Below are 15,676 nucleotides of genomic sequence, written 5' to 3' on the forward strand. Positions count from 1 at the left end.
GCCCCGCCTTGCCTCCCCGCGCCCCAGCTCCTGGCCGGCGCGCTCACCGCATTGTGTAGAGCAGCGTGCCGTCGTCCTCCAGCCGCAGCAGCTTGTTGGGCGTGGTCATGTTGTGCGCGATGGACTTTTTACCGTTGTGAAAGAACGTGTCTGGGGTCCAGATTTTGCTGGCGAGAAGGTTGTTGAGAGGGAGGCGCTGCATCGGCCCCTTGAACCGAAGCCTTTCGTCTTTCCAGCTTTGTCGGAAAAACACATCTATGGTGTATTCCTAATGCAAAGGAGGACAACCAGGGCACGTCTGAGCGGAAGAGGTCCTTAGCGGAGTTCTCTCAGTGCTTAGTTGGAATTATCTGAGTGGGGGCGTGCCCTGGGACCTACCATTTCCGTGTCGGACACCGGGCCGAAGCTGGTGACATAGATGTCCGTCCTCACCTGAGTGATTCGCTCTGAAACACAGACACAGGTTCCTCTGCTCGCCCCGACTCACCTGTGCAGTCCGTCAACCGTACTGATGTTCTTAGTCTATTAACCAATTTCACTCTTGGCAACTAGGGGGCTCTTATTGATGTGTGTGATAAATTTGGAGAACTTGACAAATACCAAGTGAAACCAAGCTGCCCCGAAAGATAACATGAGATAAAACACGCATTATATAAAGAAAGCAGCTTGGCTGTCCTACTTCTGCCCCTGGGGAGTAATCCTGAACAGAGTGGGCTGAGTCCTGGCTGTGGGACCTTGAGTGGTTTCCCAAACGCCAGAGCTTCCATTTCCTCTTCTGCAAACCTGCAGCAATAACGCCAGCCTCACGATGCATAACCCTGGCCTTCCCACAAATAGTGGTTTTAAAAAGGACTGGACAATTCAGGATGAGGGGAGCTTACTCTAAGGATTTTCCAGTCAAAGTTGGGGCGCCGGGTGGTCTCTGAGGAAAGGATGAGAAAGTGCCCATAGGATGCCGTGAGACAGGGACAACTTGAGAAGGAAGACCTGCTGCTCTTCATATGGCGTTTGGAATTCTTAGAAATTCCTATCATGGGACACTACTATTTCAATTAAAATTATTGGAAATAAATAAAGTGATAAAAGTAGCTGGTACCATTAGGAAATTTGTGTGTTCCCTCGGCACCATGGGGGCTTGGTGGTCACGAGTAGGGACCACGTTCAGAGTGCACCATAGCCCAGGTGAAATAACCCCAAGACGCCAATCATGGGCTCTGCTCCAGCCTCTCACTGTGCGTGGGCTTCTGTCTGGATGCATTTGCATGTGTGCATGTGTCTGCATGAGCCTGTGATCTCTGTGCCTGGCTCCCCTCTGAGAGCAGGCTCTCTGTTGGCTCCTCAGGGACCGCTACAGGACTGCAGCACAGGCTACTGAGAACGAGAGAAGACTGCAGGCATTGGCAGTAGTTCAGTAATTTCTAGGGGCGTTGACCCTTCTGGGTGTGTTCAAAGGGACCTGGCTGCTGGACTGGACAGAGGCCTGGGGACATACCTCAGAGGGTGCAGAGTAAGGTGCTGTCGAGGAGCATATGTAGATTTCTCTTGCCAAAAAGAGAACGGGCAACTCATGCTTTAAGTGAATCTCCCTGTTAAAAATGGAAATACTCGAGAAGAACTAAATGTTTCCTCCAAGAATGTGTTTGCTGGAGGGTCTCTACCTCACCTAAGGGAGCCAGTTCAAATGCACCACGTCTAGACTGGTTAGAGCCAGAGGCACTGCACATGCCTGGAAACTGCACACAGTTTTCAGAACAAAGTGGTTGCTAGCTGTGCCCTCAAGCACAATCCATTGAGAGTTTATTCTTCATCAGCTTCCACAGACTGAAAGTAAATACTGTGACGACGGCCACAGTGAAAAATTAAATATGTAACCTATGAAGATGTGAAGAACAACCGCCCCAAACAATGGATTTCTGGAAGCACTTGCATAGATACGAGATCATGAGGTAATTACATATTTCTTAATCTAAGAACTGGTGCCTCTTCAAGTAAACAAGAATGTAGAGGTTAAGATCACCTGGCAAGAAGGTAGCTTGCAGGGGCACGTTAGGGAGACTACTTCCCCCAGCTTCTTGCATCTGGGAAATGGTATCAAAGGCTGCAGGATCCTCAGCAAGCTGGACCATCACCCCCTGAAAGGCCTGCAGCCTGGCTCTCTCAGAACTGTCTGCATCACAGCAAACATGAGCTTGAGGCTGGGGCTATGCTTTTCCTTACCTCCCAGAACACACTCACCTCCCAGCCCAGGCCGGAGTCTGTTGTCATAGCCATCCAAGAGCCCGTCCAGGATCCTGGTAAATATTGTGATGTTGTCATTGGTCTCGTCTTTTACTGAACTGGTTGACATCTGTGAAAAGCTTTTTAAAAGAGAGACAAAAGAATTGCAACTTATATTGTTTCTTACAAATTCTTCTCAAGATATAGAAACCAAGGAATCACATGACTCCTCTTGGAGGGAGGGCGTCTGACAGCAGATCTCCCGTATTGCCCAGGTGACTGTTCGGAATCACTTAGCCTTAGTTCCTGATATTCAGAGACATTCTGCTGTGGCTGGTCACCCATCAACCCAACATGATGATTAAAATCCACCACTCCCTGTTTATGTCAATGTTTTAGCCATTAAAAAAAAAGAAATTAGCCACTACACTGGATGCGCAGAGTCTGATCCACTTGTGGGACATTTCAGATGTTTGGTTTCAACACAGAAAAACTGAGTTTGCATATCATCAGTGAGTCACCTGCCATAGGGACTGGGGTGTGGAGGGGGAGTTGAAAAACTTTATCCAAGTTGAAAGACAAGGTTGGTGTACCCAAATCATATGGATCCATGGCTGGATTGGGAACATTTGTGCTGTGAATAGCATGCCAGGACAGGAGTGCACAGTGACAGAAACAATCGAGTCTGTGACATCTCTTGCCCCCCCACCAACAACACTGCAGTCTGATGGCACATTCTATATGACCACACATTCTGTATTAACCATCTCGTCACACTCAATAAAAGTCCCAAAAAGAGCAGACTGAGGCTCCGGGGAAGAGGCAAGAATAGCATTCCTGGTTTGTTCAATGGAGGGAAGTCATCCAGGCTCCACAAGCTAATGCAGATGGAGCAGAGGGAAACTAGAAACTGCCTGAAGCAGATCTGAACAAACTGAGGAGGTTATTTGGGGGCAGAGGGAATGTCCACAAGCCCAGAAGACAGTAACACATCTGAAAGTTTGTGCAGCTGCTTTCGGAGGTGCAAAAAGCAAGACGTTTGTGAATTACTAACCACTTGACCTACAATTGTGGCTTGGCTTCAAGGACTGGGGGAGGGGGGGCTTACCAAGCTGAAAACCAGCTGCACTTAGGAAAAGAACACAAGATTTCTGGCACTTCCTTGGAGTGCCTGGCTGTGGGGCCCCCGCTCTGCTTATAGCACTTTCTCTCCTGAGGAAGGCTGAAGCTAGAGCTGAGAGCTGCTGTGTATGGAGGGATGCCAAAGTCAGAATGGATGCGTGCCTGCCCCAACCAGTTCTTGAAAATTGGTCACTTTCATTGATCACATCTAAACACATCAATTCTTTACTGGCCCTAAAGCTACCCCCTTTTGGGTGAGAGAGTATAAAGTACTTTTAATTTAATTTTCACCTCGCCATTAAAATGCATATAGTTGAAGCTCTAATAAGCTAAAATTCAGTCCTGTTAGTATGGAGTTCACAGACATACATTTTTTACTCTGTGATTCAATATTTAAAAATATTAAATTCTCCACTTCTCTGACATTCATGGTGGTTTTACCCTTCAGAATGACCAGGACAGACAGCCTTGATATCTTCTTCCGGGTCCATGTGAAAAAGAAAGTTGTATCTTGTACTTGCCCAGTTGTGTAACTACTGGTCAGCCCAGATCAGGCCTCCAAGTCCACTTCTCATGGAGCTCATAACCCTTAGTGTGAATATTCTATTTCAGGCTACATCCAGGCACCCAACTTTTGGAAGGTCCTTGCTGCCATTTTAACTAGTTCAGGGAAGTTTTTCTAAGCAATTCCATTATCTGTTAGGAAAATGTTCTTAAATAAGATCAGATCTGAACAGCCCCAGCTATTAGGAGACAGAGGCTTCACTTCGCTACTGACCACTTTGAGACCATGTGGCCACCACGATATCCTTGTAAGCCTTGTTTTCCTTGGCTCACTCTCTCTGCAAGTGAAGATAAAGGTACACAGCTCCACCACTCTCAGAGTAACACCATCCCACGAGGGTCTGAATCCCACTTCACAAACACTGAAATCATTTCTGACAGCCATGGAACAAGATACAGTGCTTAAGAATTCCAAAGCTCAGCTTCCACTTCTCGACCTTCCCCCAATTTTTAAGTGTTTAAATATGTTTACACACACATGCACATAACTACACTTTTCGTAGCGGAATTGCAGCAACTGCCCTGTCCTGCCTTAACTGCCTTGTGTACTTATCTGTGGGCTTTTGCATGCAATAGGCCACAGGTGGGGATCTGCTGTGTTTTCTTTGCTGCATTAACTGATGATGGGAGCTAGAAGGTAGGAGATGGATGCTAAAAACTCCTTGAAAATGCCTATCAGGGCAGGAGCAGCAGGGTTTTTTTCCATGAATAACTGGGAAGCCTTCCTCAGTCCACAGATCTCTCTCAAAAATGATTCCTCTTCTGCATATGGTTATGAGATACACCATTTTCACAGCCTTGGAGAGGAAGACATTCGCTTTATCACAGAAGGAAAATGCTGCATTTTCTCAGCCCCTGGCACAAGTGCCATCATAAGAAGAATCTCACAGATGTCTGGGGAACTTGCTGGTGCCTCTATCAAGATGCATAATCCTTAAGGGTTGCTTCTAAGAGAAAGAAAAACTTCAGCTTGATTTGTTCCTCTTTGGTTTGTTGAAAGCTCTCAAAAATCAAAATAACACAGAAATGCTGGGCTATGCCTTTGGTGTGTGCAGAGTTTGATCGATGAGGTCTCCAGGTGGACCCACTGAATACGCACTCCGTTTAGGTTCAGGAGGCTGGCTCGGCTTGCGGACGTTCCTGTTCAGCTTCTCATAACTGTACTGAGTACAGCTGAGGAGATCTGCTAATCCTGAGGTCAACCGTGAGTGCACTACTGCTTCAAGAACAAAGCTTAAGGCTCTGCTCTTTGGGGGAGTGGATTTTTGTGAGCGGAGACTAGATCCATTGTTACTGACAAGAGCCTTAGACATAGTAGAAATAATTGACATTTTGGTGACTCTCCCTTCAATTTCAGCCAGGGTTAATTAGGTTGTCTTAAAATATAAGTTATTTTCTTATATTTAATGCATATTATCTTCAAAGACATGTCACGTTTACCCCATGTTATCTATTCCAACATTTTCAAATATCGCTCTTCCAGAAAAGGGATCACAAAGAAAATGTAGAATCAACCTAACCTGTTAATTAAAAATGCTCATTTTTTACATTTCCTTGCCTTGGTCTATACAAAAGACACAAGGACTTCATCCCTAAACTTGACCTATTTCCAATGACTTTAGTTTGAAAAATAAAGAAAGGAGGTCAGTGTGCCCCATATTCTAGCCTGCAGAGGGTGTGGAGGTGGAATGGGCAGGGGCATGCACAGGGTGCCACAGCACAGTGGAGACCATGGGTTTCTACAAATGCTGTCATGTCACTCTGCCAGACTGAAGTTCTGGGTCATGTATAGACTCTGATGAGGTGGACTGGGGAACTGGCAACTCATGAACTTTGATCCCCTAACAGGTTTATTTCACCAGCTAAGTGTTTAAGAAAAATGAATGTGAATACTTTTGGAAAGGGTCAATGTTTGCAACTGTGAGTCTCCCATCTCTCCCTGTTGTCTTATACCTGGCCATTCCAAGGCATTTGACTCTGAGACTCTTGCATTAGCGTCTTCCTGATTTCTCAACCCCAGAGCCATGTTTTTAATTGAGGGAACAGACACCAGTGTTTTTTTAAGGTCCCCCAGTGATCCCCCTGTGCAGCCATGGTGGGGAGTGACTGCTCTAGGTGTACGGCAGAAATGGAAAAGCTGTGAGCCAGCTGCCAGTGACTCTGAAGGCCTCAGAGAGTTTCTCTCTAGCATTACCTCTTCAAAGAGGCCTTCCTGATTGGGATCAGTGCTTATATCAACAGCCCAGCTCAACCAGTGTACTCTAGACATCTAATGTGTACCAGGAATTGTGGTGAGTGCCAGTGACATGAAAATGACAAGATGTGCCCCTGACCTACCTCAAGGACACAACTGTCTTCTCAAAGGATCAGCAGTGTTCCCAGAGGATTTCAGCAGAACATGGTAGGTGTAGGAACCTAGTGTCAATGTGCAACACACTGTAGGAACACACGGGAGACAAATCAAGCTTGCTAGGTACGTAGGAGACGAAAACTGACCTGAGTTTTCAAGTGTGAAGTTTGGGTCTCAAGCCAGAAAAAGGGGTGCAGGAAGGTGGTGTGAACCATGGCCTTGAGAAAGGAACCAGCATGATGTTTGCAGAGGGCACATGAGAGCGCCAGTGAAAAGGGCGCCCTTTGCTGATGGGGAGGTGGGCACATGCCAAGCCATAGCAGACTTTGCTGTCCGCTACTCTTCTGGGCCTTTCCTAAAGGTGATGGAGCCTGCAGCATGTCCCTGAGGCCCTGAGGCTTGGGTGAGGCAGGATGCAAGGCAGAGTCACTCACCGCTGGCCAAGAGGGTGAGTGTGGGGTGGCTGGGGCCAACAGCTAGACTTCTGATTGGGGGTAGAGGAGAGAGAGGGGTCTGAAGTCCCAGGACAGGGAATCCAGAGGAAGCCATGCCCCAAGTCAGCCAGCGACCAGCACAGGGGGACTCTGTAGAACTCACCCATCACTCTGAAAGGGGAATAAGCAAGGAGTTGTGTTTTTGGTAAAATCTAAATGTATCTTTCTTTTTGAGGAACTTTAAAGGATATTATGCCCAAATAACTTTATCCATCAGTATTATCATCTCTAATAGCAATAATATGTTGTAGATTCCACCTTGAAAGTTTCCTCACTCTACCAAGTGATGCCTAGTGAAGCTTCCTTACTGTGCCATGTTGAAGGGAATAGGCTATCGCACCGTTTCGGGGGAGAGCCATGCACGCATGGTGTGAGTGTCAACACGCCCCATGCATTTCCTTGTGATGTTCTCTCTGCTGTACTGACGGCCATTTCTGATTTATGTAAAATGGGATCGATAATGGCTACTGAGACACATTTTAATGTGAAATTACTTTGGGAATGGAACTGGATTGATTTTAAGCACCAGCTTATTTGTCTCCTTAAATTGCATTCTTTCTCTAGTATTTAATTACTCCTGAGAAACGTGTCGTCCATTTGTTTGTAACTTTAAAGTCATTAAATAAGACCTCTAAATGGTGCCATTTTGTGATGTTTTCCTCAAATGTTCATTGCACGTCACTTTAGATAATCATGTTTAAAAAAGCTATGTGAAAGAAAAAAACTGTGGTGGACACTAGTTGGACAATGAAGGTCAATCCTAAGTTCCCAAATAAGAGTTTTCCTCCTTTCAGGTGGAACACATGAACTTGAAACAATCATGCCAGAACCCTTAGATTGCTCCCACTCCCTCGGACATCTAACAGGCATGCATGGGCTTCATGTGTCCTTAAGTGCACTCATGATTTTCTCCACCCAAACTTCTTCTCCTGTCCTCTTCAGCTCAAGGATGGACAATTTGAACCTGTCAGGTTTTCAGGTCAAATGCCTGGGCAGTCGTCCTTGACTCTTTCTTTCAGCCCACATCAACCCATCATCCCATCCTGCTGGGCAAAATAGCCCTCCCCAGGGTCCCCTTAACTGCCCTCCCCACTTCCTCCTTTTCCCTCCCCCCCCCACCCCCAAGGTCCCATTCTGTTCTGTCCACTCAGCACCAGAGCCAGTGGTCAAGCCCAAGTCACACGGCTGTCACAAGGTCAGGCCGTGTTTCTCTCCTGCTCAGAACCTTCAAGATGAGTGACTGTCTTCCTGATGCTACCCAGCATGGCCCATAGATCCTTCCCATTCTAACCCAAACTCCCTTTCTCTCTGACAAGGCCTCCCGCCCATGCCCCCTTCCTCCCATGGGTCCCTCCATCCCTTACATGCCAGGCACACCCCTGTGGCTGAGCTGGCAAGCCCCCACTGTTCCTGTGGCGAAATCTGTCATCCTCACGAGCAGCAGCCTCATCCCCTTGGGTCTCTGCTCCAGCATCTCACTATCTCCTGCTCTGAATCACTCCTCATAGTAACCACTGTAACCCAGCTGGTTCTTCTCTGTTCACCGTCTGTCTGGGGTGCACCAGAAGGCACCCTCCATGCAGGCAGGCTCCATTCTGCCCCTACGGATCTCAGCACCCAGCACAGTGCTTGGCTGTTTGGAGGTCATGATAAATTCTGGTGTAGTGGCAGAACAATGTTACCATGGTGCTATGCAAAGGGAGACTCTGCGGATGGGATTTAGGTCATGGACCTTGGCGAGCTCAGGCCCAGGCTAGGGCGCCAGTCTCACCCTCTGGGGCTAGTAAACCTCAAGAGTCTCCTGGTCACAACCCCCAGAAGGATGGCCAGCATGTGCTTAGCACCCACACACACCCTCCTGGATTCGTTCAAGCATTTAGCACAGGTTGAGCAACTGATCTTTCACACCCGCCCATGACTATCCCCACTTTGAGTTGCAGGCAGGGTAAGCAGCTCTTCTGAAGTCACACAGAGAGTGTGTAGCAACAAAGACCAGAGTTGGGCAGCTGGACTGCACCCTGTCGAAATATACTTACTGCTAACCTAAATATTCGCCAGGGGTCCCAAAACAGGAACCAACTAGATTGCAGGGTGATGATCCAACGTTTTTTTGCTAAAATTGAAAATTAACTGGTCCTGCAATTCATTAACTTTTAGGCTTGACATTTGATTTTGAAATAAATTGTTTAATAAATACAAATAAATTGGAGTTTTCAGTGAGCTGTTGAAGCCCGTTCCATAGCATGTCTTACTTTCCCTAGCACACGATCCATTCTCCAGAGCATTACATTCTACCATCCACAGTTTGTGTTGGGTTTTAGTCAGGCTGCAGCAGATCTACTGTTTTTAGAATGGTATTTGAGCTCTAGATTAGAATATTCTTTTGTTTCCAATATGTAGATTTCCCCCATTTTTTCCCTTTTCATAGTACCATAAAGGTGACATTCCAGAGAAGCCCTGCAGTGGAGAATGCTAGGCGTGGCCCGCAGCCCTGGAGGGGACTCTGTTTCTGATGGTCACGTCCCTAAGCTCTAAAGCCTGGGCTCTTTTCACCTACAAGATGAGGATTTTGTGAACATTAAATAGTACATCTTTTGAAAATGCATTCTGGAGATTAAGGAGATATACCCATATAACGCTGATAATTATTGTTTCTACTACCAGAGTTCTAAGACGAGATTTCTTTTTACTTTCGAGTCTAATACTTTCCTCTGGAATTTCACATCAATTAAAATATGCACCTTATGCAATTGAACCTTTGTAAAAATCTGAAAGCCCACATTCTCCTTCTCCCTGTGAGCAGAGCCAGTGACTCATCCTGGAGCCAGCTGCCAGCCAGTGGTAGCAGAGCCATGCACGCTGCCTGCCCTGAGCTGTGCATGCTGCCTGTTGGCATGATCAACATGCCAATCTTCTTCTATAAAGCATATGATTTGGAAGCATTTTCATTGGGTATCTTTTAAAAAAAAATGTTGGACATTACCCTGTAGCCCTGATTTAGTCACCTGCATTTTTTGCAATATGCAAGAACTGCTTTTCTGATCTCTGACAGTCCCTGAAGCCTGGATTAGATGCGCCACAGCTCCTGTTCCCGCTAAGTGCTTCAGCAGCTCTCTGAGTGTTTTTGTAATTGTTACAATGACTGTTTGTCCTGGACCTCATGAACCTGCAGCTACAATGCAGGAAGAATTTGTTATCTGGGATTCACAAGAGAGAACCTTCCATTTAAAAAGACTTTGTGAGTATCTGCATGATTCAGAGAGAATGTACTATCTGCTCTAGTTAAGAGAAGGGAACTGTCCTTGACTGCATGTCTGAGAAGCCCTCTTTGAGGAACCAAAGGTCCAGACTGGCACACTGGTGCACACAGATAAAGACTGACCTGGGCTGCTCATGCTCATAAGCTACTGCTGCGAGAACTGCTTTTAATTGCTGATTTTAAAATAGTGTTTTCCAAAGTCTATTTGATTTGCAGCTCCCACATAATAAAATCCTAAAAAATAAAACTTTTTCAATCAATAAACCTCTAAAATATGGTAAATATATTGAAATGAATGGAATTGTACTTTACCTTATTATTGAGATGATAATCCTCAAATCTACCTTGCAACACCACTATCTATCAATACTGATAAGTATGATTTTTCAAATGATGCTAAATTAATTCCAGTTTAAGTTTAATATAAAATTCACATTAAATTTAATTTTATGTATTTTGACATTACATTGATTCCAGTATTGTTTCTCTGCTAGTTTTTCTATACCATGTGTTATAAGGCTTCAAACAATTCAGGGTCTCCAAATATGCCATGGCACAAGGCTGGCTGTCAGCTAAAACCTCTACGTTCTGCTGTACACTTGACGCGTGCTCTGTTCTATCACTTAAAACTAATAGAATAATTATAAAGGCTATTGAAAATAAGCAGCTGGTGACTCTGGTCAAATTTAGCATATGATCAGGAGAAGGAGAAGGAATAATACTCAAATATATTTCACTCATCACACTCACAAATTTTCTGACAGTCAGATGCACACACTCTCCACAAACACTGCACGTTGACTTCACACATTCATGAAACCTCGTTCCCTCTTCCCCTGCCTAGTTTCCTACAGGCCTCCCTCCACCTGCCAGCCTCCAGCCTCCTGGGAGCATCGGCAGGAGTCAGCACTTGTCCTGTCCTGGAGCTAAGTTCAAATTAGGGCCCTTGGTGCTTTCCCTTTCACATTTCTCTTCAACCAGATCACATAAACTTTGGGGGGAGAAAACAGTTTACCCAAACTTTTTTTCTCCCCTAATGTGAGAGTGCAGAAAACTCCCTCTACTGTGCAGCAGAGAATGCCTTTCAGAATGACACCTCACTCCTCTCTCGATGGGCTTGACCTGGAGCTGCCATGCAAACAAACCATGTAGGAGGCCTGCCGAGCAGTGAGTCCAGGCGGCCACTAGCTTTGTGGACTTCCCAGGTGAGCAGCCTATCCACCCGCCTCCCCAGTGGAGGAGCCAGGTGGATGATGCTGAGCCCTTAGGTTGCTCCTGGGAAGCACCTGAAACATACCACATAAAAACAGGTGTTCTGCATCACGACAGCTAGTATTTTGTCAAGATTTAAAGTCAAATGTTATCAAACTTTCTGGGGCCCGCCCGGTGGCACACTGCTATAGTGCGCCACTTGGGAGTGTGGCGGCGCTCCCGCCAAGGGTTCGGATCCCACATACAGACTGGTTCCCGCTCACTGGCTGAGCAAGGTGCGGGCGCGACACCGAGGGTTGCGATCCCGTTGCCGGACACGAAAAAAGACAAAAAAAGGAAAAAAAAAATGTTATCAAACTTTCTTAGGGACTTGACAAAATTATTCTTAAGTACATTTAGATAATGTGCAAGTGAGAGGAGCCTCACATAAGAAAAGAAATAAAGAGGGGCTTGATGTCTTCAATGATGTCTTTTTGTGGCTGTGGAAAAACATGCCCTTCTGGCCAGAGTGTGTGAAACATGGCATCCCACTTTGCCAGAAACCCCATTTCATCATAAGCAATGTTTTAACTCAGGGTCAAGAGTTAAAATCACTCAAAGAACCTGATGTAAAATTCCACTTATAGGAATGCCTTCTCATAGAAATAATCTCAAATACTTAAAAAAGTTACAAGCCAAATATGTTCATTACAGGAAAATCTTTAACAGCAAAATCAGAAACAATGTTGTTGGGAAAATATAGGAAAATTTTCAGGGCCCCTCAGATGTTCAGAATCTTGCCAAGCATTTACTGTAAAAATCCTCAGGTGTTCCTTGGTTACTACCTAATGTAATTGTGTATGGGTGTCTTGGGTATGGACCTAAGTATAAAGGAGGAATGGCTCTGACACACGGAGCTTCTCAGAACGCTCCAAGAAGCCAGTAGGGCAGCTGCTCCTAGCTCTGAATAACACCTGCTACTTCTTCACCCACAGCTCCAAGGACATTTGCCTATTACCTAGCTTGTAGACCTGCGTGTGAAGGGATTGTGACCCAGTCTGGACAACGGGCTCGAGGGGTCTGTGAGACCTAGCCCTAGTTTTACAAAGGTAAACACTCCATATTAGGAAAACAGCTAATGCACAGTCATTGGAATAGCCACCCATTTTTTTAAATGACACATTTTAAAGAATCTGTACTAACAGAGTATTAGGTACGACAAAAACATGACATGGATGGACCTAGAGAGACTTATATTAAGTGAAACAAGTCAGGCACAGAAAGAGAGATATCACATTTTCTCACTTATTTGTGGGAGCTAAAAATAAATAAATACACAAAAAAACCGGGTGGGGGGAGAAGACACAACAATTACAATTCCTTGAAGTTGATATGACAAGCGAACAGAAAGGACATTGTTGGGAGGCAGGGGGGAGAGGGAGGAGGGAGGGAGGTTTCAGTAATGGGCCATAATAATCAACCACGTTGTATATTGACAAAATAAAATATAAAAAAAAAACACGGTCCAAAACTAAATGCACAGTATGATCCTAACTTTATAAAAACATGCACAGAAGCAGTAGAAAGTAAGGACTCCACGATGTGCAGGACGACTGTCTCTGTGTGCTGGCATTAAGGATATTCTCCTTTTAATGTACTTTTCTGTCTCTCACATATTTTATGCAGTTAGCAGGTATTGTTTTATAATGGACTATCGACCTTATATCTAAAAGATTAAAAATTTCTACCATTTACTCAGTGTTAAGTTCCAGAAACTAATATTTACTTCTCTGTTCGATGATGACCTCAGAAAGCTACAGAATTAAATAAGAAATAAAGCACAAATGTATCTCATGGCTAAACTCCTTATGCACATTATTTCCTATTTCAGACTTGCAGCTACTGGGGAGTATAATTCATGTCTTTTCAATGCAAATTCACAGCAATATATTTTGACCAAAATGTTATAAAGGAAATATATGTTCCCAATCCTAGCATATTCCTCACCTCCAAAATATTACTAAATGTGAGAGTACTTCAAAAAGTTCATGGAAAAATAGAATTAAAAGATAATACAGGGCCGGCCCAGTGGCGCACTGGATAGTGCGCCGCTTGGGAAGCAATTCATGTCTTTTCAATGCAAATTCACAGCAATATATTTTGACCAAAATGTTATAAAGGAAATATATGTTCCCAATCCTAGCATATTCCTCACCTCCAAAATATTACTAAATGTGAGAGTACTTCAAAAAGTTCACGGAAAAATAGAATTAAAAGATAATACAGATCTTTCCATGGACTTTTTAAAGACCGTATGTTTACAGAAGAAATCCTTGGCAACTTTTGTCCTGAAATCTAAAATGTTAATTACACTCCACCAACTTCAAGCTACAATCCTTTTGATTAGCCAGAACAATTCTGCGGTGGTGGGGGTAGGGATGAGGGTGAGGGCAGAAGGAACGTCAGACTCATAAGAACATTAATCTGAAGTGTTACTTGTCACTAGTTTGATGAAAAAAGGTCAGAATTGGTACATGGAAACTAAAAGCCAAAATGAATGAGGTTAATGGAAATGACAAAGCCAGAACCTGAGGGGTGTCTTTCAGATCTTCAGACACTTGCAGTTTATGGTCTCTGCACCTGTGTTCAGATGGCCACAGTTCCAGACCCTTGGCTTAGGCCAGGACCACTACAAGCCCTTTTCAGTGCCACGTGGCATGGGCCTGGCTTTAAAGGCAAATTCAGTTGCATAATGGAACCAAGGAGGGCAATCCAGATGTTGCACACTGCCTTGGCTAACAAGCAGTGAACGTCCTTTATGCACGTGAACTTCTGAATCATGTTTTAACCTGAGCAGGAGGAAACACAGACTCTGACTCTATAACCATCTTCGGCCTCCACTTCTGAAAACGTAATCTGCCTCTTTTCTCTGACTCACTTCAGAGACCCCACAGGAGGAGCAGCCTTGCTCAGGAAGAAAGCGTGGGTCAGGTCAAGGACTCTATTTACAACAAACTGAAGGGCATGGGGCTCAAAGGCTGTGACAGAGGGCTTCCTGAATTGATGTTCTGCTCTACAAGGTTTCTGAAAGGCACCAATGCCCCTAAAATAGTAAAATAAAAGCACAAATGATAACTTACCCAAAGTGACTGGAGAAGTTCATAGAAATAAAAAAGAGAAGGAGGTTTTTGATCATGATAAAGCTAGAGAACATTCCATTGTCCATTCCCAATAAGAATAATAGTTGAAGCAGATAAATTTGGAAGAATAACTGTTCCTTTTTTGCAGCTTGATCTTGAAGCTGAAAAGCACACAAATGGGAAAAGCGTAAGAATATGAATGGTTTTGTGCCACAGTTCCTGGAATCAAATCATACCGCTGCCACACAACAATTTTCATAGAAAGGGAACCTGGCTATCCCAACACACCAGGTGTTTTCTACCACCTTCACTGGGCAGTAAATTGTGATTAAACATAAGTTATAGTATGGCTTAATTTTCACTTTTACTCCGAGTGAGAGTCATTCTGATTTATTTTTTCCATGTCTCAAATACTCTGTTTTACTATTTAGCATGTCATCAGATGACCCATTAGTGCAATTATTAAAATAAATGCTTGAAGTTTCCGAGCAACTGTATTTTGTATCTGTAAAATCCACAAGTGGAATAATTTTACCTTTCTGAAATATCTGCCAAGCGTTCAAAGCCAGCAAGCTACTCCTTCTTCTGCAAGGTGCTGAAAGAAAGTACGTGGACAGAGGGGGGAAAAGGCACATTTAAGAAATAAGTCTTCCACAGTATCACGGTAATATACCTGCCTATAAGACAGTTTCCACTTTCTCGGCATTCTGCCTCGTGAGTACATAACTTAATAATCACTGCATTTGGGGAAGTCTCTCAGTTCTGTGCTGCGCCCTAGTTAATGCAATTGAAATCCAGGCAGGCGCGTTCCTGGCTCAGCCGCTAACCTTAGTGGAGGCGCATATTTCTCAGTATGCGCATAACGCCAAGTAGGAGCTGGTGATGCACGAACACCAAGCGTTCGAAAGCGAACGCTTTCCGGAGGAGACCCCCGCAAACTCTTGGATTGGGAAAGACACAACAGGTACTTCCACTTCGGAAGCGAAGGCCCTCAGACACTCCTATTAAGAAGAGCTGGGTGCCATGCAATAGGTCGCCTGGGCGCGTCTTGGGGCTAGTCGCTCGACCTGAGCCAGAGTCCGAGCGGCGAGCACGCGGCGCTGCATGCGGGAAAGCCGGGAGGAGCCTTCGGCCGCCCCTCCGCCCTAAGCCAGGACCCCCAAGGGAAGGCTGTGCTCCAACGGTCCCCGGACCACCGCGGGGGCTCTCCAGGGTCGGCGCTCTGGGGCAGGTGGGCGCAAGGACGGCACTGCGGAGCCGCAACCTCGGCCGCTCGGGGCTCCCGCGGGCCGGCAGGGTCGGCCACCCGCCCGGTCCGCAGCGGCGCGCCCAGCGTCTG

At 45.3% G+C, this 15,676-nt stretch overlaps 1 protein-coding gene across 1 annotated transcript in view; it reads right to left on the bottom strand.

Annotated features, from left to right (window-relative positions):
• LOC103600132 (gamma-aminobutyric acid receptor subunit alpha-5) overlaps positions 1-15,676 on the bottom strand; it is a 57,289-nt gene that overhangs the window by 41,418 nt on the left and 195 nt on the right. The window contains exons 2-6 of the mRNA XM_008584361.1: positions 14,873-14,932; positions 14,338-14,498; positions 2,236-2,357; positions 379-446; positions 48-268 (exon numbers count right to left, since the gene is read on the bottom strand). Coding sequence (XP_008582583.1) covers positions 48-268; positions 379-446; positions 2,236-2,357; positions 14,338-14,423 — 497 coding nt within the window. The 5' untranslated portion in view covers positions 14,424-14,498; positions 14,873-14,932. The remainder of the gene's footprint in view (positions 1-47; positions 269-378; positions 447-2,235; positions 2,358-14,337; positions 14,499-14,872; positions 14,933-15,676) is intronic.

Source organism: Galeopterus variegatus, unplaced genomic scaffold (genome assembly GCF_000696425.1).
Source record: "Galeopterus variegatus unplaced genomic scaffold, G_variegatus-3.0.2 Scaffold3240, whole genome shotgun sequence".
Classification (NCBI taxonomy): Eukaryota; Metazoa; Chordata; class Mammalia; order Dermoptera; family Cynocephalidae; genus Galeopterus; species Galeopterus variegatus.